Genomic DNA, 17082 nt, shown 5'->3' with positions numbered 1-17082 from the left:
TTGTGTTGGGTAAGGTGCCTGTGCGTGGGCAGGAAAAGGGGCTCTAACTGGCCGACCCTGGAAGCCAGGAGGTGGGGGCCTATGGGAAGAGGGAGAAGGGTGGTCTAAGCGATCCCTGGGGCCCCTCGCACCTTGGGGGAAGGAGTGTAGAAGCTGTTAGGGTTGGAGTTGGGGGTAGGTGACGGTGGAGGGGGGCGTTGCTGAGTAATGTGGAGTGGCTGCCAAAGCTGGGCAGAGAGGCACTGGGCTGCGTGGGGAGCGGGCGTGGCTCAGAGCGCATGCGCCACTGTGGACTCGCTCTAAGAGCTAGGGGTGAAGTGAAATACCTGGGTGTGAGGTAGTTGAGATTATGCATGACATATCACTTTCTAAGTCCTCAATGCTATCATTTACCCTGTCACAGAGATGTTAGCGTCCCTGGTTTGAGGAAGCTTCTTTAATGTCATCAAAACCTTATCTATTTTTCTCCAGACCGTGTACTTGGAAAGAAGTGGCCTAGGGACAGTGCCAAATTGCCTTTTAGTGTGTCTTTTGGCTTATAACCCCTGAGCTGTCATAAGTAGTGAAAGGTTAGACATGAAATTCTACATTGGACCCTTCGAGTTGCAGATATAATATGAAAGTAAGAATAACGTTTCAGGAGAATGGCAGCAGTGGTATTTAGACTCATAGAATGTGTGTAACTGATAACTTGTTAGCTTTGCAAAATAAATCCAGTGCGTCAGAGGGCTTCTCTGGTATGGAGCAACCCCCAGCACGACCACCAAGCGTCAAGTTGCATTGAAAATAAGCTACACAATTTTAATCAGAGGTTTTCAAAGACTCAATCATTTCTTATTTGTGCTGGTTTGTCTCTACATTAAGGAAAACAGCACCCAATTGACCAGTGCAGTATTCCAAATATTATGCCAGGATTGAACAGTGAGTTGAATGGCCTCAATCTGTGTATCACCACAAGATGGGCTTTCCCCACAGCCCCATCCATGGCCTTCCCCTTGTGCAGACTTTCATCAGCGTCACCCTCACTCACTGCCTAGCCCTCCCCTGTTGGTGTTCCCTTTCCCTACCCCGCAGTATACATCACTCTCAAGACTTGCTCCCAATCTGCACTGGTGATTTTGAACACCATTTCACCCTATGGCGACTGAACTGGCATTGCCAATCTGCTTATCTGCCTCTCCGCTCTATGATAACACTAAAGTGCGCTATTTTCAAAAGGTTCAACTTTTCATTGTATTTCCTCCTCCCTTACCTCCACCCCCACTCCCAAGCATTCCCAACTAAACAGAATAATTTTATGAGCTTGGGTGGGTGTAGGCACAGCAGATTCAAAAGACTGCAAGTGTGATAAAGAACAAAGAGCTAGGCAGTATTGGTTATGCAAATTCCCAATGTACCTTACTGTCCAAGACTGCGACCCTAATTGAAAAAATGCCAACAGATTATCCTTATATAGTGCTTGATAATCTGTTTGGACAGGGTGGACAAAGATAGTAAAAGGAATTTGCATTTTTGGGAAATTTTAATGAAAGCCAGAACTTTCTCTGAATGGTACAAAAATCAGAATAAAAACCTTAGCCTACAGGCTCAGTGTAGCTCAGTAGTAAGCATTTGCTGAACAGCATGTGCAGAGCCCTAGATTTCATCACCAGCACCACAAAAAAGAAAATGTTTGTATTTGGCCCAACTCCTAGCCCAATATGGAACTTATAAGGGATGCACAGAGAATTCGACTTGACCATTAAATGCATTTGATAATGTATTATCAAAGAAGCCTGTTGCTTAATATTACCTTCTCTTAAAATTTTGATTAAAATTGGCATATTCTGGGGGAGGAAGTTCATTTCTTTGGTTTTTCTATTGTGCTTTTTCTTCTTTTAAATACGGAGAAAAGGACTTCCCAGTCATTTCAGTGATAGGTTATAGTGGTGATGAGAGTATCTAATAAAAACATAAAGTGGATTTAATCATTCTGTTCTAGTTTTTGGTAGGAATGAAGATACTGTAGGAAATGTATATTTTAAAAATATAAAGGTAGAGAAAGGGAAACTGGAACATTTTTATTGACTCTCAACAGGTGGAATTCCTAGTAAGTCCTGTCTGAAAAATGAACCAGTTAAATTCATAATTTCTACTCACTAGTCACCTAATGTATAATAATATTTGGACATCTATTGCACCTTGACATTATTTCACATGCATTAATTTTGAGCACCTGCCAAATTTTGTGATTTATATACAAATAATTATTGATTGTCTCTATGAGGAATCTTGACCCCACAAGCTGCAGGGGCTTCAAAGTTATATACAAAGAGAGCTCTTACTATTCTAAAAATGGATGAAAAGTCATACTTAGAAAATAGTATGTTAACAAAATCAGATAGTATAAGGATATTATGTCAACTATAAAGGAATAAATTTTTATGGAGACATAATATTTGGGCATATTTATGGGCTACAGTATGATAAGTTGATACATGTATATAATATGCAATGATCAAATTATGGTAATAAGCACTTCTGTCTCCTCAAACATTAATCATCTCTATGTGTTGGGAAATTTCATACTGTTCTAGTTTTCTAAAAAGTAATATTTCTTGTTGTAGAGAGTAGTTACCATACTGTGAGATCTTAAGCTTGTATATATTAATTTACTAACTCTTTGAGGGCAAGTTTTTGCCTTAAATGTTTATGCATTTCCAACCATATCTGTATCCAGTGAGTGTTCCAGTGGTGAAGCTTCATCAAGTAGATCAGATGAGGAGAAACTACAGGTAATGGGAGAAAAGCCAGGAAGCTCTCAGGATAAATTAGACGTGAGGAACTATTGGTCAAAGTGAAGATGGAGCTGGGCATGGTAACATGCTCCTGCAGTTCAGCCGCTTGGAAGGCTAAGTTAAGAGAATTGCTTGAGGCCACCCTATACAACATAGTGAGACTCAATTTTTAAAAAAGAATAATAGCAGTTGAGGACTAGAAAGGGATATTTCAAGGAAAACTGAGGATTTAGTGAATGAAGGCGAGAAGATAAGCCTAAACTGCATTCATGTCTACTTCTAGCAAACAAGGAGTTGGAGACAGCAGAGGTGGGATAAAGGATCACTTTGGTAAGGACACAAAACACAACTGGATTACACTAGAAGAGACTTAAGGTTTTTCCAGTGCTGAGATTCTGTGCCATATGCATGTGCTCAAGATTGGGGAGTAAGGCATTCTTAAATTATGGAAGAAAGAGAAAAGGAAGAATTATCTTTTGTTATCTTCCAAGTAGAGGGAGAAAGGATTTATAGGGAGTCACGGGCTCCTGCTAATAAATGAAAGGAGATGGAAGAGCAAGAACAAAATCTCAATCCAAAATTTTCAAGAAATGCTTAACATCTTTACAAACTCCAAGTTATTCTACAATAAATCCTATGAGTTAGGTAAGGAGAGCATTATCAGCCCTATATTTTATATACAAAGATATTGAAACAATAATTAATTAATCTGCCCAAGTTCATTAAATAAATGAATTTTGTAGCAATGAGAAAGATACTGATGTCCTGATTGTTGCCAGCTCAATGCTCCTTTTTAAAAAAATTAGTATATGTTTGCTATACATAATAATTACATTCATCTTGAAGAATTATTACAAATACATATGGCATCTTGAACATTTTTACTCCTACTCACCCTTGCCTTCCCTTCCCTCTCCTTCTACAGATTCCCTTCCCATCTGCACAGAGTCTATCTTCCTGTTTCCTACCATCTCTATTTTATTTTGCTCTTAAAATTACTTATTTTGAAGTCCCTCATATTATAGAAACCATGAGGTATTTTGGTACAGTGACTATAAACATTTCTTCATGTGCTTATTGGTCATTTGTATTTCTTCTCCTGAAAAATGTCTACTCATTTTGACTGCTCATATTTTGATTAGATCTTTTATTTTTTACAGTCTAATACTTTGAGTTGTTTATATGTTCTAGATATTGGTCCTCTGTTGGAGGAATAGTTGGGAAAAACTTTTCCCATTCTATAGGCTGTCTCTTTACTCTATTTGTTGTTTCCTTAACTATATAATCCCATTTGCTGGTTCTTGGTGTTTTATCTTGTGCAGTTGAGTTTCTGTTCAAGAAGTCCTTGCATATGCCCATGTTGTCAAGAGTTTTACTGCTTTTTTCTTCCAGGAGATTCAATGCCTTTGATCTATTATTATTTTATTTTAGTGAAAAATGAAAAAATATAGATCTAGATTCATCTTCTGCATGTGGGCAACCAGTTTTCCCAGCACCATTTGTTAAAGAGGCTGCTGCCTTCGCTCCAGAGTATGTTATTGACCCCTTTGTCAAAAAGTAGATGGATAAAGGTACTTGGAGTTGTTTCTGCATTCTCTATTTTACTCCATTTGTCACCATGTCTGTTCTCGTGTTAGTAATATGATTTTTTTGGATCTTCTATGTAAAGGATCATATCATCTGCAAATTGAAATAGTTTGACTTCTTCCTTTAAATTAATTTATTTTATTTCTTTCTCTTGCCTGATTGCCCTGGCTAAAGTTTTGAATAAAACATTGAACAGGAGTACTAAGAATGGATGCACTTAAATTTTTCATGATTTGAGAGTGAATGCTTTCATGTTTTTCCCCACTTACTGTAATGCTGTCAGAGGGTTTGTCATAAATGGCTTTTATCAATTTGAGGCAACATCATTCTATGCCTAATTTCAGTAGGGTTTTTTATCATGAATGAATGTTGGATTTTGGCAAAGACTTTTTCTGATTCTACTAAGATGATCATGTGATTTTTATCAATATGTGGTGTATTACATTTACTGATTTACATATGTTGAGCTATGTTGTATCCTTGGGATTAAGTGGACTTATTAATGATGTATAAGCTTTTTAAAGATTTTTTTTCATTCCATTTGCAAGTATCTCATTGAAGATTTTTCCATCCTTGTTTATTATGGAAATTGCCTGTAATTTGTGTTTCTTCTTCTCTTTGTCATTTTTTTGAGTCCTTATCCTTGTTTTAATACTAAGGTAATGCTAGCTTCAAGGAAGGAATTTGTCAGTGTTCTTTCCCTTAAAATCTCATAGAAGACTTTGAGGAGTATTCACATTAAAATTTCCCTGAAATTCAGATAAAATTCAATGTTGAATCTATCAGGTCCTGGCGTTTTCTTTGATGGTATAATTTTTACTACTGCCTCTATTTCATTGCATGCTATTGATCTCTTCAAGGTTTTTATATCTTCTTGGTTCAGTTTTGGTAACAGATTTATCTAGGAATTTATCCATTTCTTCTAGATTCTCTAAGTTAGTGGAATATACATTTTTGGTATAGTTTCTTATAATTATCAAACTTGTCTATCCTTTCAAAGAACCAACTCTTTGATCTATTAATCTTTTGTATTCCTTTTTAATTTCAATTTTGTTAATTCCTGCTCATATCTTTACAATTCCTTTCCTTCTATTCCTTCTACAAGTTTTGAATTTGTATTGCCTTTGTTTTGCTAGTATTTTGAGATGTATCACTGCTATTTATTTATTTGGGATTGCTCTATTTTTCTAGTGTGAGTAGTCATATCTATAAAATTACTTCTTAGAATTGCTTTTTCTATGTGCCCCGTAGGTTGTGGTATGTTGTGCTACCATTGTCATTTGATACTATGAACTTTTAAATTTTATATTTGATTTCTTTTGTGACCCACTGACTATTCAATAATGTATTACATATATTATTTCCATGTGCTTGTGTAGTTTCTTTGTTGCATTTGCTGTTGATTTCTAGTTTTATTCCACTATGTTCCAATAGCATGCAAAATATTGTTTCAGTACTTTTGTGTTTATTTTAGCATATTTCATGGCTTAAAATGTGGTCTCTTTTGGAGAAGTTCCATGTACTACTGAGAAAAAATATATATTTTGTTGTTGGATGAAACATGCTGTTGGTATCTGACCTCTTAAATTCACTCGTTTGATGGTATGTTTCAACTCCAGTATTTCTTTGTTGGTTCTTTTGTCTGGTTGACTTGTTTGTGAGAGTGGAGTACTGTAGTCCTCCATTATTATTGTTTTGGTATTTATCTGACTTTCTACGTTTGCAGTGTTTGTTTTATGAAATTCGGTATGCCAGCATTCAGTGATATATAGTTACAATTGTTATCTCCTCCTATTTAATTGTTACTTTTACCAGTAGGTATTGACCTTTTATGTCCTTCTGATCAGTTTTGCCTTGAAGTCTACTTTCTCTGAAACTAAGATAGATGCTCCAGCTTATTTTCAGGCTCTAGTTATGTGGAGTATCATTTTCCATTCTTTTGTTTTCAGGTTATATGTTTCTTTCATTTTATGTATTTCTCATGCTCTGGCTAAAGTTTTGAGTAAAATTATTAGGTATGTCTACTGTACTAAGCATACAGTTGAATTTTGTTTCATGATCCAGTCTTCCAGTCTATGTCTTTTGACTAAAGTGTTAAAGCCATTTATGTTGAGATATTACTGAAAGTCATTTACTTTCTTTTTTTTTTTTCACCTTGAAAACCAGGTTTGTATTTCTAGTTTGAGTTCCAGAGCAGCAAGACTCAGGAGCTATACTGCATCCAGCCTGGTCCCACCTTAGCTTGTCTCCCTTGACATTTACTTTCATTTAATCATTTTTCCACTGCTATTTCCCTTACTTTTTCCCCTTTTTTAACTACTCTCTCAGTTAGATGTATTCTCTCCTTTAGGCTTCACTGTCTTTGTCTAGAATTACTTTTGATACTCTCTGCAGTTATGGTTTGATAATAATGAATTTCTTTAGGTACTCATTGTAATGGAAAGTTTTTATTTCTCCATCATTTTGAAAGATAAGTTTGCAGAATATATTATTCTAGGTTGGAATTTGTTTTCTTTTAGGGCTCCAAAAACTTTACTCCACCCTCTCTTTTCCATTAGGTCTTACATTGACAAATCTGCTGCTTTCTAATAGACTTCCATTTATAAGTTACTTAATGTTTCTCTCCCAGCTTTTAGTATTCTTTATGCTGATGTTTTTTGGAATTTTACTATGATGTGTTGTGGAGAAGTTATTTTCTAGTCATAGATATTTAGCTTTTTTATGCCTCATTTACTTGGATATTGGATTCCTTCCGTCAACTAGGAAAATTTCTTGCTTTGATTTCATTGAATAAATTTGTATGCCTTTCCTGTTGTCTTCTAATCTCTTCTTAACTTGTATAGTTCTTAGGCTGTTATTTTTTATTTATTTATTGTCTGTTACATCCAATTTCCCAGGTATTTCTTGTCTTTAGCATATTACTGAGTATATGATCTACTACATCAACTTTGTCTTCTAGTTCTGACATGGTTCCATCACATTAGTAAATTTCTGCAGCCTATACTTTCAAAAAAATTTTATTTCCTGAATTTCTGCTTGATTTCATTTTATAATCTCTTATTCTTAACTAAAATGGTGATTCATATCTTGTATCATCTTGTTTAATTTTGTTTGTTGTCTAAGGTCTTTGAGTGCCTTATTAATTAAACTATTTATCTTTATTTACATAATCATTGAGCTCGCTAAACATATTATTTTTGTTTCTTCTTTGATCTCTTCAATCATTTAAACAGTTTGATTTTCTAGTTCTTTACCTGTGCCTTCATCCACTTCATTGCTCATGAGTTTTGGGTGTATCTTGTTGGCTTTTTCTCATGTTTCTATTGTTTTTATGCTGATGGTTGTTTGAGGATCAGTTAAAGTAGAAAAACTGTTGCTACTGTGGAGATCTCTTCCATTAGTATACATTTCCTTGTGATATGATTTTGGACTTGGTTATGTTTTAGTATTTATAAATACCTTTAACCTACCAAATGTCCTAAAATCAGTCCTGGTCACTGACTTGCAAGTAGTGAAACAATTCTGGTTCTATCAGTATCCACAAAACCACTATAAATCATATAACTAAAATTTTATTTTTACCAATTTCATCCTTTTGCAATAACCTGGAAAAACTGTAATATAATATTTGAGACAAGTTGGCTGGATTTGAGAAGATGAGGGGAGGGAAAAGGAAGAAACAGAATAGTTCAGAAAGGAGCAAAGGAGAAAAAATAATAACAAATGATATTCAAGAGATGTAACATTATTGATAGTATTTTTATGTTTGGAGTGTGGGGCTGATGTATACGAGGTTTAAAGGTTATTTGTAGGGACAGGAAAAAGGATCAAAATGGAAGGAGGTGTAATTGGAGAGTGAGGGAAGCTGTGAGAAGATTATAACCAATTAATATGCTGGTAGAAAGTTTGTGTTTGAATCCTTTATATACAATTTTTGGTGAGGGTTAATCTGAAACTCCCGTGAGAGATACTATTTAAACTAAAGTAGTAATTAATTCTTATTCTCCAAAGGTGAATAAGCAAAGAAAGAATGGGGAAGAAAGAAAAATTAAACTTACACATACAAACACAAAAATCCTCACAGTCAGAATTCAACCAGTATGCTTTTCCCCCTATGTGCCCAAATGGAGAAATATTGGCTTATAGCAGTTGTGGGTGAGGGCAGGATGGCTAAGCTTCAGTCCTCTGTGGTTGGACCCAAAAGGGTGGGTATTTACTGGTGCTTGAGCTGGCTCCCCTCCTATAACTTGTTCTCCTGCTTGCCAGTGAGGAAGGGGTTTGAGGGTCTGGACAGAGTGCTGAACCTGCTTCTCATTCCTTCTGTAGGCTGTGCTGTGCTTGGTTTGTTTGAGCTCTTGTGGGTGTGGCTAGCCAGAGGTTTTTTGCTTTTGTTTGAAGACCAGTATCTTATATTGAACTTGCCAGTCAGGATCAGGGCACAGTGTTGTTTGTTGAGGACCTAGTCTGCTGATTTCCGAAGAGGCTTCTCAATCTCTGCTCCCTTCTTTCTGCAATAATCCATGCAGATGCTTACATCTGCTCTTTCTATACCACCCTAGTTAAGTGTACCACACAACCCCTTCTGATTAGGCCACTCCTCTCTGTTTTTCCACCAGTGCTAAACTCTGTCCATTTGCCACAAAGAATCACTATCCATCCTGTGAACTCAGTGTTGCCTAGAGTTCAAAGAGTTTGATCACTTTTGGCTGGCAGTGGGAGCGTTTTTGTGAGGGTAGAGGCCATATAGCAACAAAGTCTGGAGTGCCTAGAAAGCAGATGGCAGGCAGGATATCCTGTGGATACAAAACTCAGCAGTGTTTGGGGAAGCTATGAGAGAGTGTTTACTTTGCCTCTGCTCCAGTGTCTTTTTCCTCACCCAGATAACACAGGTTTTCACTGCTGCTGGCCCCTGCAACCTACTGAGCTCTTTTAATGCCCTTAATTAACCAGGGCCATAACTATGTCCTTGATTTTTTTCTTTCTCAGGGGCTGGCCAGCCCTAACTCAGTCACTGCCTTTCTATTTCTCTAGTGCCCTAGTCAGTGAATATCTTACTCACCAGTGTAAATAAAGTTGGAGCAGGAGGGACCTAAACTGTGACTTCTAGGCTAGGGGCTGATCACGGTAGCCTGGCTGCCTGCTCTACTCAGCTTCTTCCCTCAGGTTGTTAGATCTTTTCCCAAGATAGCATATTCCTCAGACCCGAGATGTGAGTAGTACCATGATCAAGGGGGGCAGCCTAGCTTCTTTTTCTAAGTACCCGCGATACTGGTAGGCTTCTTCTTCAAGCGCCTTCCCATATTTGAGTCTTTGTTTACCGCTTGCTTCTGTGTACCTGTACTTCCCTGTGTGCATGTTCTGAGCATCCTGTGTGCACCACTGCCTCTACTCATCCACGATGCAGTCTCTAGCTCAGAGCTCTTTATAGTGAACCACATTGCTTTCCCTTCTCTTTCCCTGGAACAGAGACTGTGTACCTAGAAGTTGTGTGTGCACAAAACCAAATAAGGAATGCACAAGCCACTGGAATGTTATCTCAAATAGTTGTTAATACTTTATCATTATTCCTAAAAGTGATTATTTGGTTTGCATGTTCACTCAGACTTTGACCCATCCATTGAGTTTATGTGCAGCTGGGAAATTGAGTTAGTGAACCTTTTAATGATGCAAACATCTATTTGTTGGGCATTTAAGAAAACTCATCTAGCATATACCATTAATACTAACCATTACTATTGTGGCCCAAGTTTGTATTTCCTCCTATTATATTTTTAAAATGAGAGTTCAAGAGCTATGCACTGTACTTGAGAGGCTGAGGCAGGTGGGTCACCATGAGTTCGAGGCCAGCCTGGGCTTTGTAGTCTGTTTGATGCCAGTCTAGACTACATAATGGGACCCTGTCTCAAAAAACAAACAAAAAATATTATGCACTGTAAAATTATCATTCAGGCCATCATAAAAAATAAAGATATATGTGCTGGGAGTGGAGCTCACTGGTTAAGTGCTTGCCTAGCATATAAGAGGCCCTGGGTTTGATCCCCAGTACTGCAAAAGCCAAACAAAACAAAAACAAAAATAAATAAAATGAAGATGCATGCTAACACTTGTTTCACTTCCATTTCAAGAAATGGTTTTTAAACCAGACATATGGGCACATGTCTCTAATCTCAGCAAAGTGGAAGGCAGAAGCAGGAGATTAGCAAGTTTGAACCCAGCCTGAACAACTTAGTGACTTAGTGGAACCATGTCTCAAAAAAAAAGGAGAAGGAGAAAAGAAGGAAGGAAGGAAGGAGGGAGGGGAGGAGAGAGAGAAAGAGAGAGAGAGAGAGAGAGAGAGAGAGAGAGAGAGAGCTAATTCCAATCACAGCAGGTTTAAAGCAGAAAAGGGGAAGACAAAAAGGCCAGAAATTGTAGAAAAATGTGAGAATTTTGTAGAGTAGGTATAGACCTAGACTGTCAATTTAAAGGATATGCTTTACATAACCACTGATTTACATATCTAATTAATTCCTGAATATTTTTGAAAAAACAGTAAGATTATTAAGAAGCATATATTTTTAAAGTTTTTTTTCAATCCTCAGTGAAAAAGAACAGGCCACAAACATAGGGGAACTGTTTTTCTTTTGGACCAGAACTAATGAGGTTGCTTCAGTAAGATTCTTGCAACTGGCAACTATAATACTAAGTGCAGGTACATTTAAATTTAATAAGGTTAGCTAAATATTTTTAATATTTTTACATATACATATTTCGTCTTGAACATTTTACTCCCCTTCCCCACCCTCCTTCTCCCCCCTTCCCCACATCACCTTTCCATCTCTACAGAGTTTGCCTCCCTGTTTCTTTTTTCTTTTTCTTTTTAAAATTAATTTTATTGGTGCATTTAAGGCACACAATATAATGGCATCCATCATTGGAAATATGTACCTTTACATAATTATCTGGGTTCTTATTTTTCCCCATTCCCCTGCCCTCCTTTCAACCCCTTCACCCCTCCCTGTCTACAAAGACTTTGTTTCCATTTTTTTCCTCTTCTCATTAATTCCATTCTCTTCTTTCTTTTCCCCTACCCATTCCACTTCCAGTTCCCCTTTCTACTTTTTCTCCTATTACACATTATCTATTTTACCTTTTAGTCCTTATTTACATTTTCGGTTTCTCACACTAGAGAAACTATTTGGTATTTACACATGTGTGTCCTATTTATTTCACTTAAAGAGTATGTCCTCAATGCGCATCCATTTAGCTATAAATGCCGCTAATTTCTCGTTCTTTATGGTTGAGTAGTACTTCATTTTATAAAAAAAACTACTCTTTCATCATGTGGAAACAGACAACTTTGAGGCATATAGGTGAGTGCATTAATAATGTGTTTGGAGAGGGAATGTTGGTAGGTATAACAGGAAGTAGTTTCATTTCTTACTTGAAATGTCAACATATCTTAGAATACTTTCCTTTTCATGCATACCACCTATTATCAATATCATCTACTTTCTTTGATTCACTTTTACTTCGAAATGGAGAACTCATAAAGCTCAAAAAACTTACACTGAAATTAGGACAGGTCAAATTTTTAACAATAAAATTATTTTGTGCATATTAGACATCTGTACCATTTTGGAATCCTAAATGCATTTACAAAAAACATCTCCTGTGGGTTACTTAAAATTGCTCTGGGGTTCTTTTCCTTGACTTGAATGAATGTGTTTTTTATTTATAGCTTTATTTTTATTTTATTATACATTTTTAAAAGACTATTTCCTATTCTGTGTTTTAGAACTTCCCCAAAAAGAATAAAGCTGCAACAGGAAAAAGAGAAAAATTGCAAGAAAAACTCAACTGGGTAGGTATTTCATGGGGCAAACTATAAAATTTTGATATTTTAACTAAATATATTAAAAATAAATATTTAGAAAACAATATGTATTGTACACACATACTCCAAAATAATTTTAAGGACTACTGAGTTTTTTCAATTACATTTTATATGCATGTGCATCCAGAAAGAAGCTCTTTTGTATGTACTTTTTTGATTAGTGATTAATTTTCATCACTGTGTCTCTTGTGTAAATATTACCCAATTAACATCATCATTATTGAGTTCCCACAGTGGGCCTAGTGTGAAAGTACCTATCAGAATATAAGAAAAAAGATTATTCTGTAAACATTTGATCTATTTATTTTAAGGTGTGTTCTAGGTATTCCATAAATAGACATGAGGAGGTAACAAGAAAGGTACTGTATATTTATTAGCACTTTAGATTTTACCATGCATTTTCATATGTTGCTATTGTGGAATTAGATCCTAAATACAAAACTAGTAAGCTATTCAGGATTTTTGTCCTTAATAATATCTATTTTCTTGGTATGAATCAATTGTCATCAAATTAAGTGCCATTGTTCCATGAAGAAAAGACTATGAAAGATCCATTTCTTATGAGGGCATCCATTTTGATTCAAGTAAAATGGAGTAAATGCCTGAAGAAAATTGACTTTATACTTTCTTTGATATTCTAGGGTCCAGTCTAACTATGAAGCAGACCTTTTCTGTGAAAATTAAGACTCCAGCTTACACAGCTCTCCCTCCTCAATAATTCTTAAGTCTCTCAGGAGCAGACTTCATGTCTAACACCTATTCCATACTATTTGCTTCTCACTTGGAACTCTCCAAACTGGGAGCTAACAGAGTCACACATTCGAGTGTCATTCTGCTCTAGGCTCTCTCCCTTTACAGTAGGATCAGAACTGAAGCAAAGTGCAGGATCATCTGCTACTTATTACTCATGGCATTCAAGCCACTTTCCCGGCACAGGCAAGAGACCTCAGAAAAACAAGACTTATTCCTACCATTATACAAAAAGAATTTTATTTCTTCTGCTATTCTCTATCACCTAATGAGCATGAATCTAGAGAAGCAAAATTAGAAGACCACATAATTCAGAGAAATTCAGAGTTGATTTCAACTTCAGGTTTAACTATTTTCCCTCCTGCTTTTTCATCTATTTTCAGGTTCGCTTGATTATAAACTCCTCCCTGTTTGGTGCTGCAACAATGAGTGGGAAGTCCTTACTCTTAAAGGTCATTCTCTTGGGTGATGGTGGAGTTGGGAAAAGCTCACTTATGAACCGTTATGTAACTAATAAGTTTGACTCCCAGGCTTTTCACACCATAGGGGTAGAGTTCTTAAATCGAGATCTGGAGGTAGATGGACGCTTTGTAACCCTCCAGATCTGGGACACTGCAGGGCAGGAACGTTTCAAGAGCCTTAGAACACCCTTCTACAGGGGAGCAGATTGCTGCCTCTTGACCTTCAGTGTGGATGACCGGCAGAGCTTTGAGAATCTAGGTAACTGGCAAAAAGAATTCATCTACTATGCAGATGTGAAAGACCCTGAGCACTTCCCCTTTGTAGTTCTGGGTAACAAGGTAGACAAAGAAGATAGGCAAGTGACTACTGAGGAGGCACAAGCCTGGTGCATGGAGAATGGTGATTACCCTTACCTAGAAACTAGTGCCAAAGATGATACTAATGTGACAGTGGCCTTTGAAGAAGCTGTCAGGCAGGTATTGGCTGTAGAGGAACAGCTGGAACATTGCATGTTAGGTCATACCATTGACTTGAATAGTGGCTCCAAAGCAAGTTCTTCATGCTGTTAAAAACAAGGAGCCTTTAAAAAATGTGCTCCAAATTGGACAGGGCAGAGGTGTAAGAATTACTGTGCCCCTCTAAGTGTGCACAAACACATTAAAAGGTAAATAAAAGGTTCTGACTGTGAAATAGAGCCTTTCAGATTGAATTTGTAGAGCGATTATTAAAAAGAAAAAGCTTTATTGAGCCAAGTGTATTTTGTGTGATTTCTGCTAATTTCCCTTCTTGTGTGCCTCAGGAAATTTCAGAAAGTTTTACTCCTGAGAGGTTTAAATATTTTAAAATCACTGTTGAAACCTAGAAGCCAGCTGCATGAAGGAGTAAAGGAGCTACAGCTATCCCTTAAAATGTTCCACTAATCAACTAGCAAATGTCACTATCAAACTCTCGCCAAGCAGTTTCTGACATATTTGCCAAAGGGAAAAAAAAATAAGACTGAGCTGGGTTACAGAAAAATAATAATGAAAACAAGGATTCTTAAGCTTGAAATATAAAAAGGGATGATGAAGAATGTAAAACCGTAATGATGAAAACGGATTTATTTAAATTCTTACTTATGGGTGGCTCCCATTTGTGCTTTTCAAAACAGTATCATCCCAGTAAGGGATATTCTAATAATGACACTAGAAATTTATTGTAATCTATGTATTTGAAGTCACTGGATACTAGTGAATGGATTGTGCTTAAATATGCCAATCACCTTTGCAAATAAATGGTTGGTCTGCTTTTTCCTTGTAAATTTGCTGTTGCTGCATAGAGATGTTGCTTCTCTGACAACCTGTTATCAATTTAGCAGTGCTGCTTACTCTATGGCTTTGGGTTCACTGCTCTCTGCTGTGGTCTACTGTGCTGGCTAATGAAGAAGGCATCAGAAAAGATTGGGAGATAACATGTTTTTTTCACAATGTTCCTTAAACTCAAATATTGTATAAAAAGGGACTTGTTTCTTTTATGTTGCACTGTATATTCAGCCAGCCAAAGTAGGACATTGAAAATGACAGAAAAAGAGATTTTGTATCAGTATGAATTTCTCATAATTAGAGTAGCCCAGCAGTAGAATAGACTGCCTTAATAGTGAACTCCCTTCCAGTGAAAGTATTCACTGATTACCATCTGTTAAAAACATTATAAAAAGAATTTGTTTACTGGCTAAATGCTTAGTATAAGGTCCTTTCAGCTCTAATTTCTGTAAATTTATAAACAATGCCACGTTATAGTTATATTTATCTTGAGATAACAGCTGAGACTATGGAGAGAGGCTTTAAAAATTGTCAGCCTATTCTGTGATCAGCCTTTAACTAACAGCAACTACATAGCTATTTTTTTGTTTTGCACTGTGGCAGGTAAAATCCTTAAAATTCTTAATCTCTGAAACAAACATCCTGAAGATACCATATTAGAACCAAAAATGGTTTGACAATTTTTGATTACCATGACTGCCAACTATATAGTGTATTATGAGTATGAACTCTAGTTCTTGTTGATTGTTCTATTTGTTCTACATAGTATTTACTCTGTCCTTTAAAAAATCTGTAATAAAAACTGGGACCCAGTGTAGTGAGGGAGAGTTAGAAATGATCCCCAAAACAGAACTGGGTCGGGGTGGGTGGAGAGCTTTTACCGGACTACAGCCTAGAACTCTCCATAGTAGCCACTTATGGAATCAGCCTTACATGTGGGACCTTACATGCTTTAAGAGCTCTGGGACTTTTTGGCCACATAGATGAGAGGAATACAGTATTTTAACAACCTAGTTGTACTCAATATTTTGAATTAAAATAGAATCTTGACCCCACTGTCCAATTAACTTTGATGCCAGAAGTCAAAACCAGAACTGGAACCCGACAGCTCTTAAGTATTGGTTCCTATTCTGCCCATGCCTATAGCCAGCCACACTGGTTTCCACGTTCTATAATCATTTTCCTGTAATCATGTTATGGTGAAAATCTATTATATCAGATCTGTTAAATGATAATTATTTTTAAGTGCATGAGACCTGGAGCCTTCTCTTTCTACTTTCACTCTGCTTACAATAGTTTCTATTTGTAGATCTCAGGCCTTTGTAAAGACCTCCATCAATTCACAAAAGTATTTGTCTCCTACAGTGTCATGTGATCATTTGAGTAAAAAAAAGTATGTAGGTGTTCAATTCATAGACATCCTATCCATCTAAGAAAAGGATTAATTTTATCATTAGATCACTTGAAGCCCCTTTCCTTTTAGCCATACCATTTTTTTTCCTTTCGAATTAAAACACAGTACATTAATGAGAGCACTTAACACAGAGTGAGAAAAACAACAGTATTTTGGGAGTAACATTAAGTTAGTGCTGACATAGAGTTTGGATAAGATTAAAAATACCAAAAGCTGAAATTTGTGACTATCAGGATCTGTGAACATAAGTTCAGTATTGTCTGTGTACTCTAGAATGCGCAGTGTGATATTTTCAATAGATTTTTTAATGAAAGCTAGATTTTTGGAGTAACATACTTCTATTTCAGAAGGCACTGTCTTTCAAATATCTGTTAAAACATCATACAGAATATTTATTGTTTATTTTCATGTATTGGCTAACTTTTGGGGGGGCCTCAGATTCCATTCATCTTCAGTGGATGATGAATTTCTGGTTTATTTGTGTCTGTCTCAGCCATCTTGACCTTATCCCAAGGCATTCCACAATCCTGTTGGCGCAGGTGCTGCTAAAAATCTCAAAATTATGTATCAGATATTTTCTTTTGATTGTAAAAATATTATCTGTGTTGAAGTGAATAAAAAGCGCATTTTGAATAACCAACAATGATTGCGTTTCTTTCTCCTCTTCCACATTTGGAGCAATTGATGGGTGTGGCAGACAGTATTTCTCACTCAAGTCACCCTTTCATACTGCATCTGATATGCCCCCCGAAGCATATTTCACCTGTACTCCAAGCAGCCCTATCAAGTGTTTGGGCAAATACTGCTATATTTATTGGGAAGCAAACTCAAAAAGGAAACTGGGAAGTATATTTTACTTTATGCCACTTTCTAATGCACAAAGGATATTGAGACTAGAAATTGGACATTAACTCT

General features: G+C 36.5%; 1 protein-coding gene across 1 annotated transcript; it reads left to right on the top strand.

Moving 5' to 3' along the window:
- The first annotated feature begins 12141 nt into the window (after window positions 1–12141).
- On the top strand, window positions 12142–16800 carry Rab9b (RAB9B, member RAS oncogene family). The gene is made up of 2 exons (XM_033760447.1): window positions 12142–12207; window positions 13374–16800. The coding sequence occupies exon 2, from the start codon at window positions 13416–13418 to the stop codon at window positions 14019–14021; it is 606 nt and encodes a 201-aa protein (XP_033616338.1). The 5' UTR covers window positions 12142–12207; window positions 13374–13415; the 3' UTR covers window positions 14022–16800.
- The last annotated feature ends 282 nt before the right edge of the window (window positions 16801–17082 follow it).

Source organism: Fukomys damarensis, unplaced genomic scaffold (assembly GCF_012274545.1).
Source record: "Fukomys damarensis isolate Sample0158 unplaced genomic scaffold, DMR_v1.0_HiC HiC_scaffold_39, whole genome shotgun sequence".
Classification (NCBI taxonomy): Eukaryota; Metazoa; Chordata; class Mammalia; order Rodentia; family Bathyergidae; genus Fukomys; species Fukomys damarensis.
The sequence above is the reverse complement of the archived record's forward strand: the minus strand, read 5'-3'. Positions and strand labels throughout refer to the sequence as shown.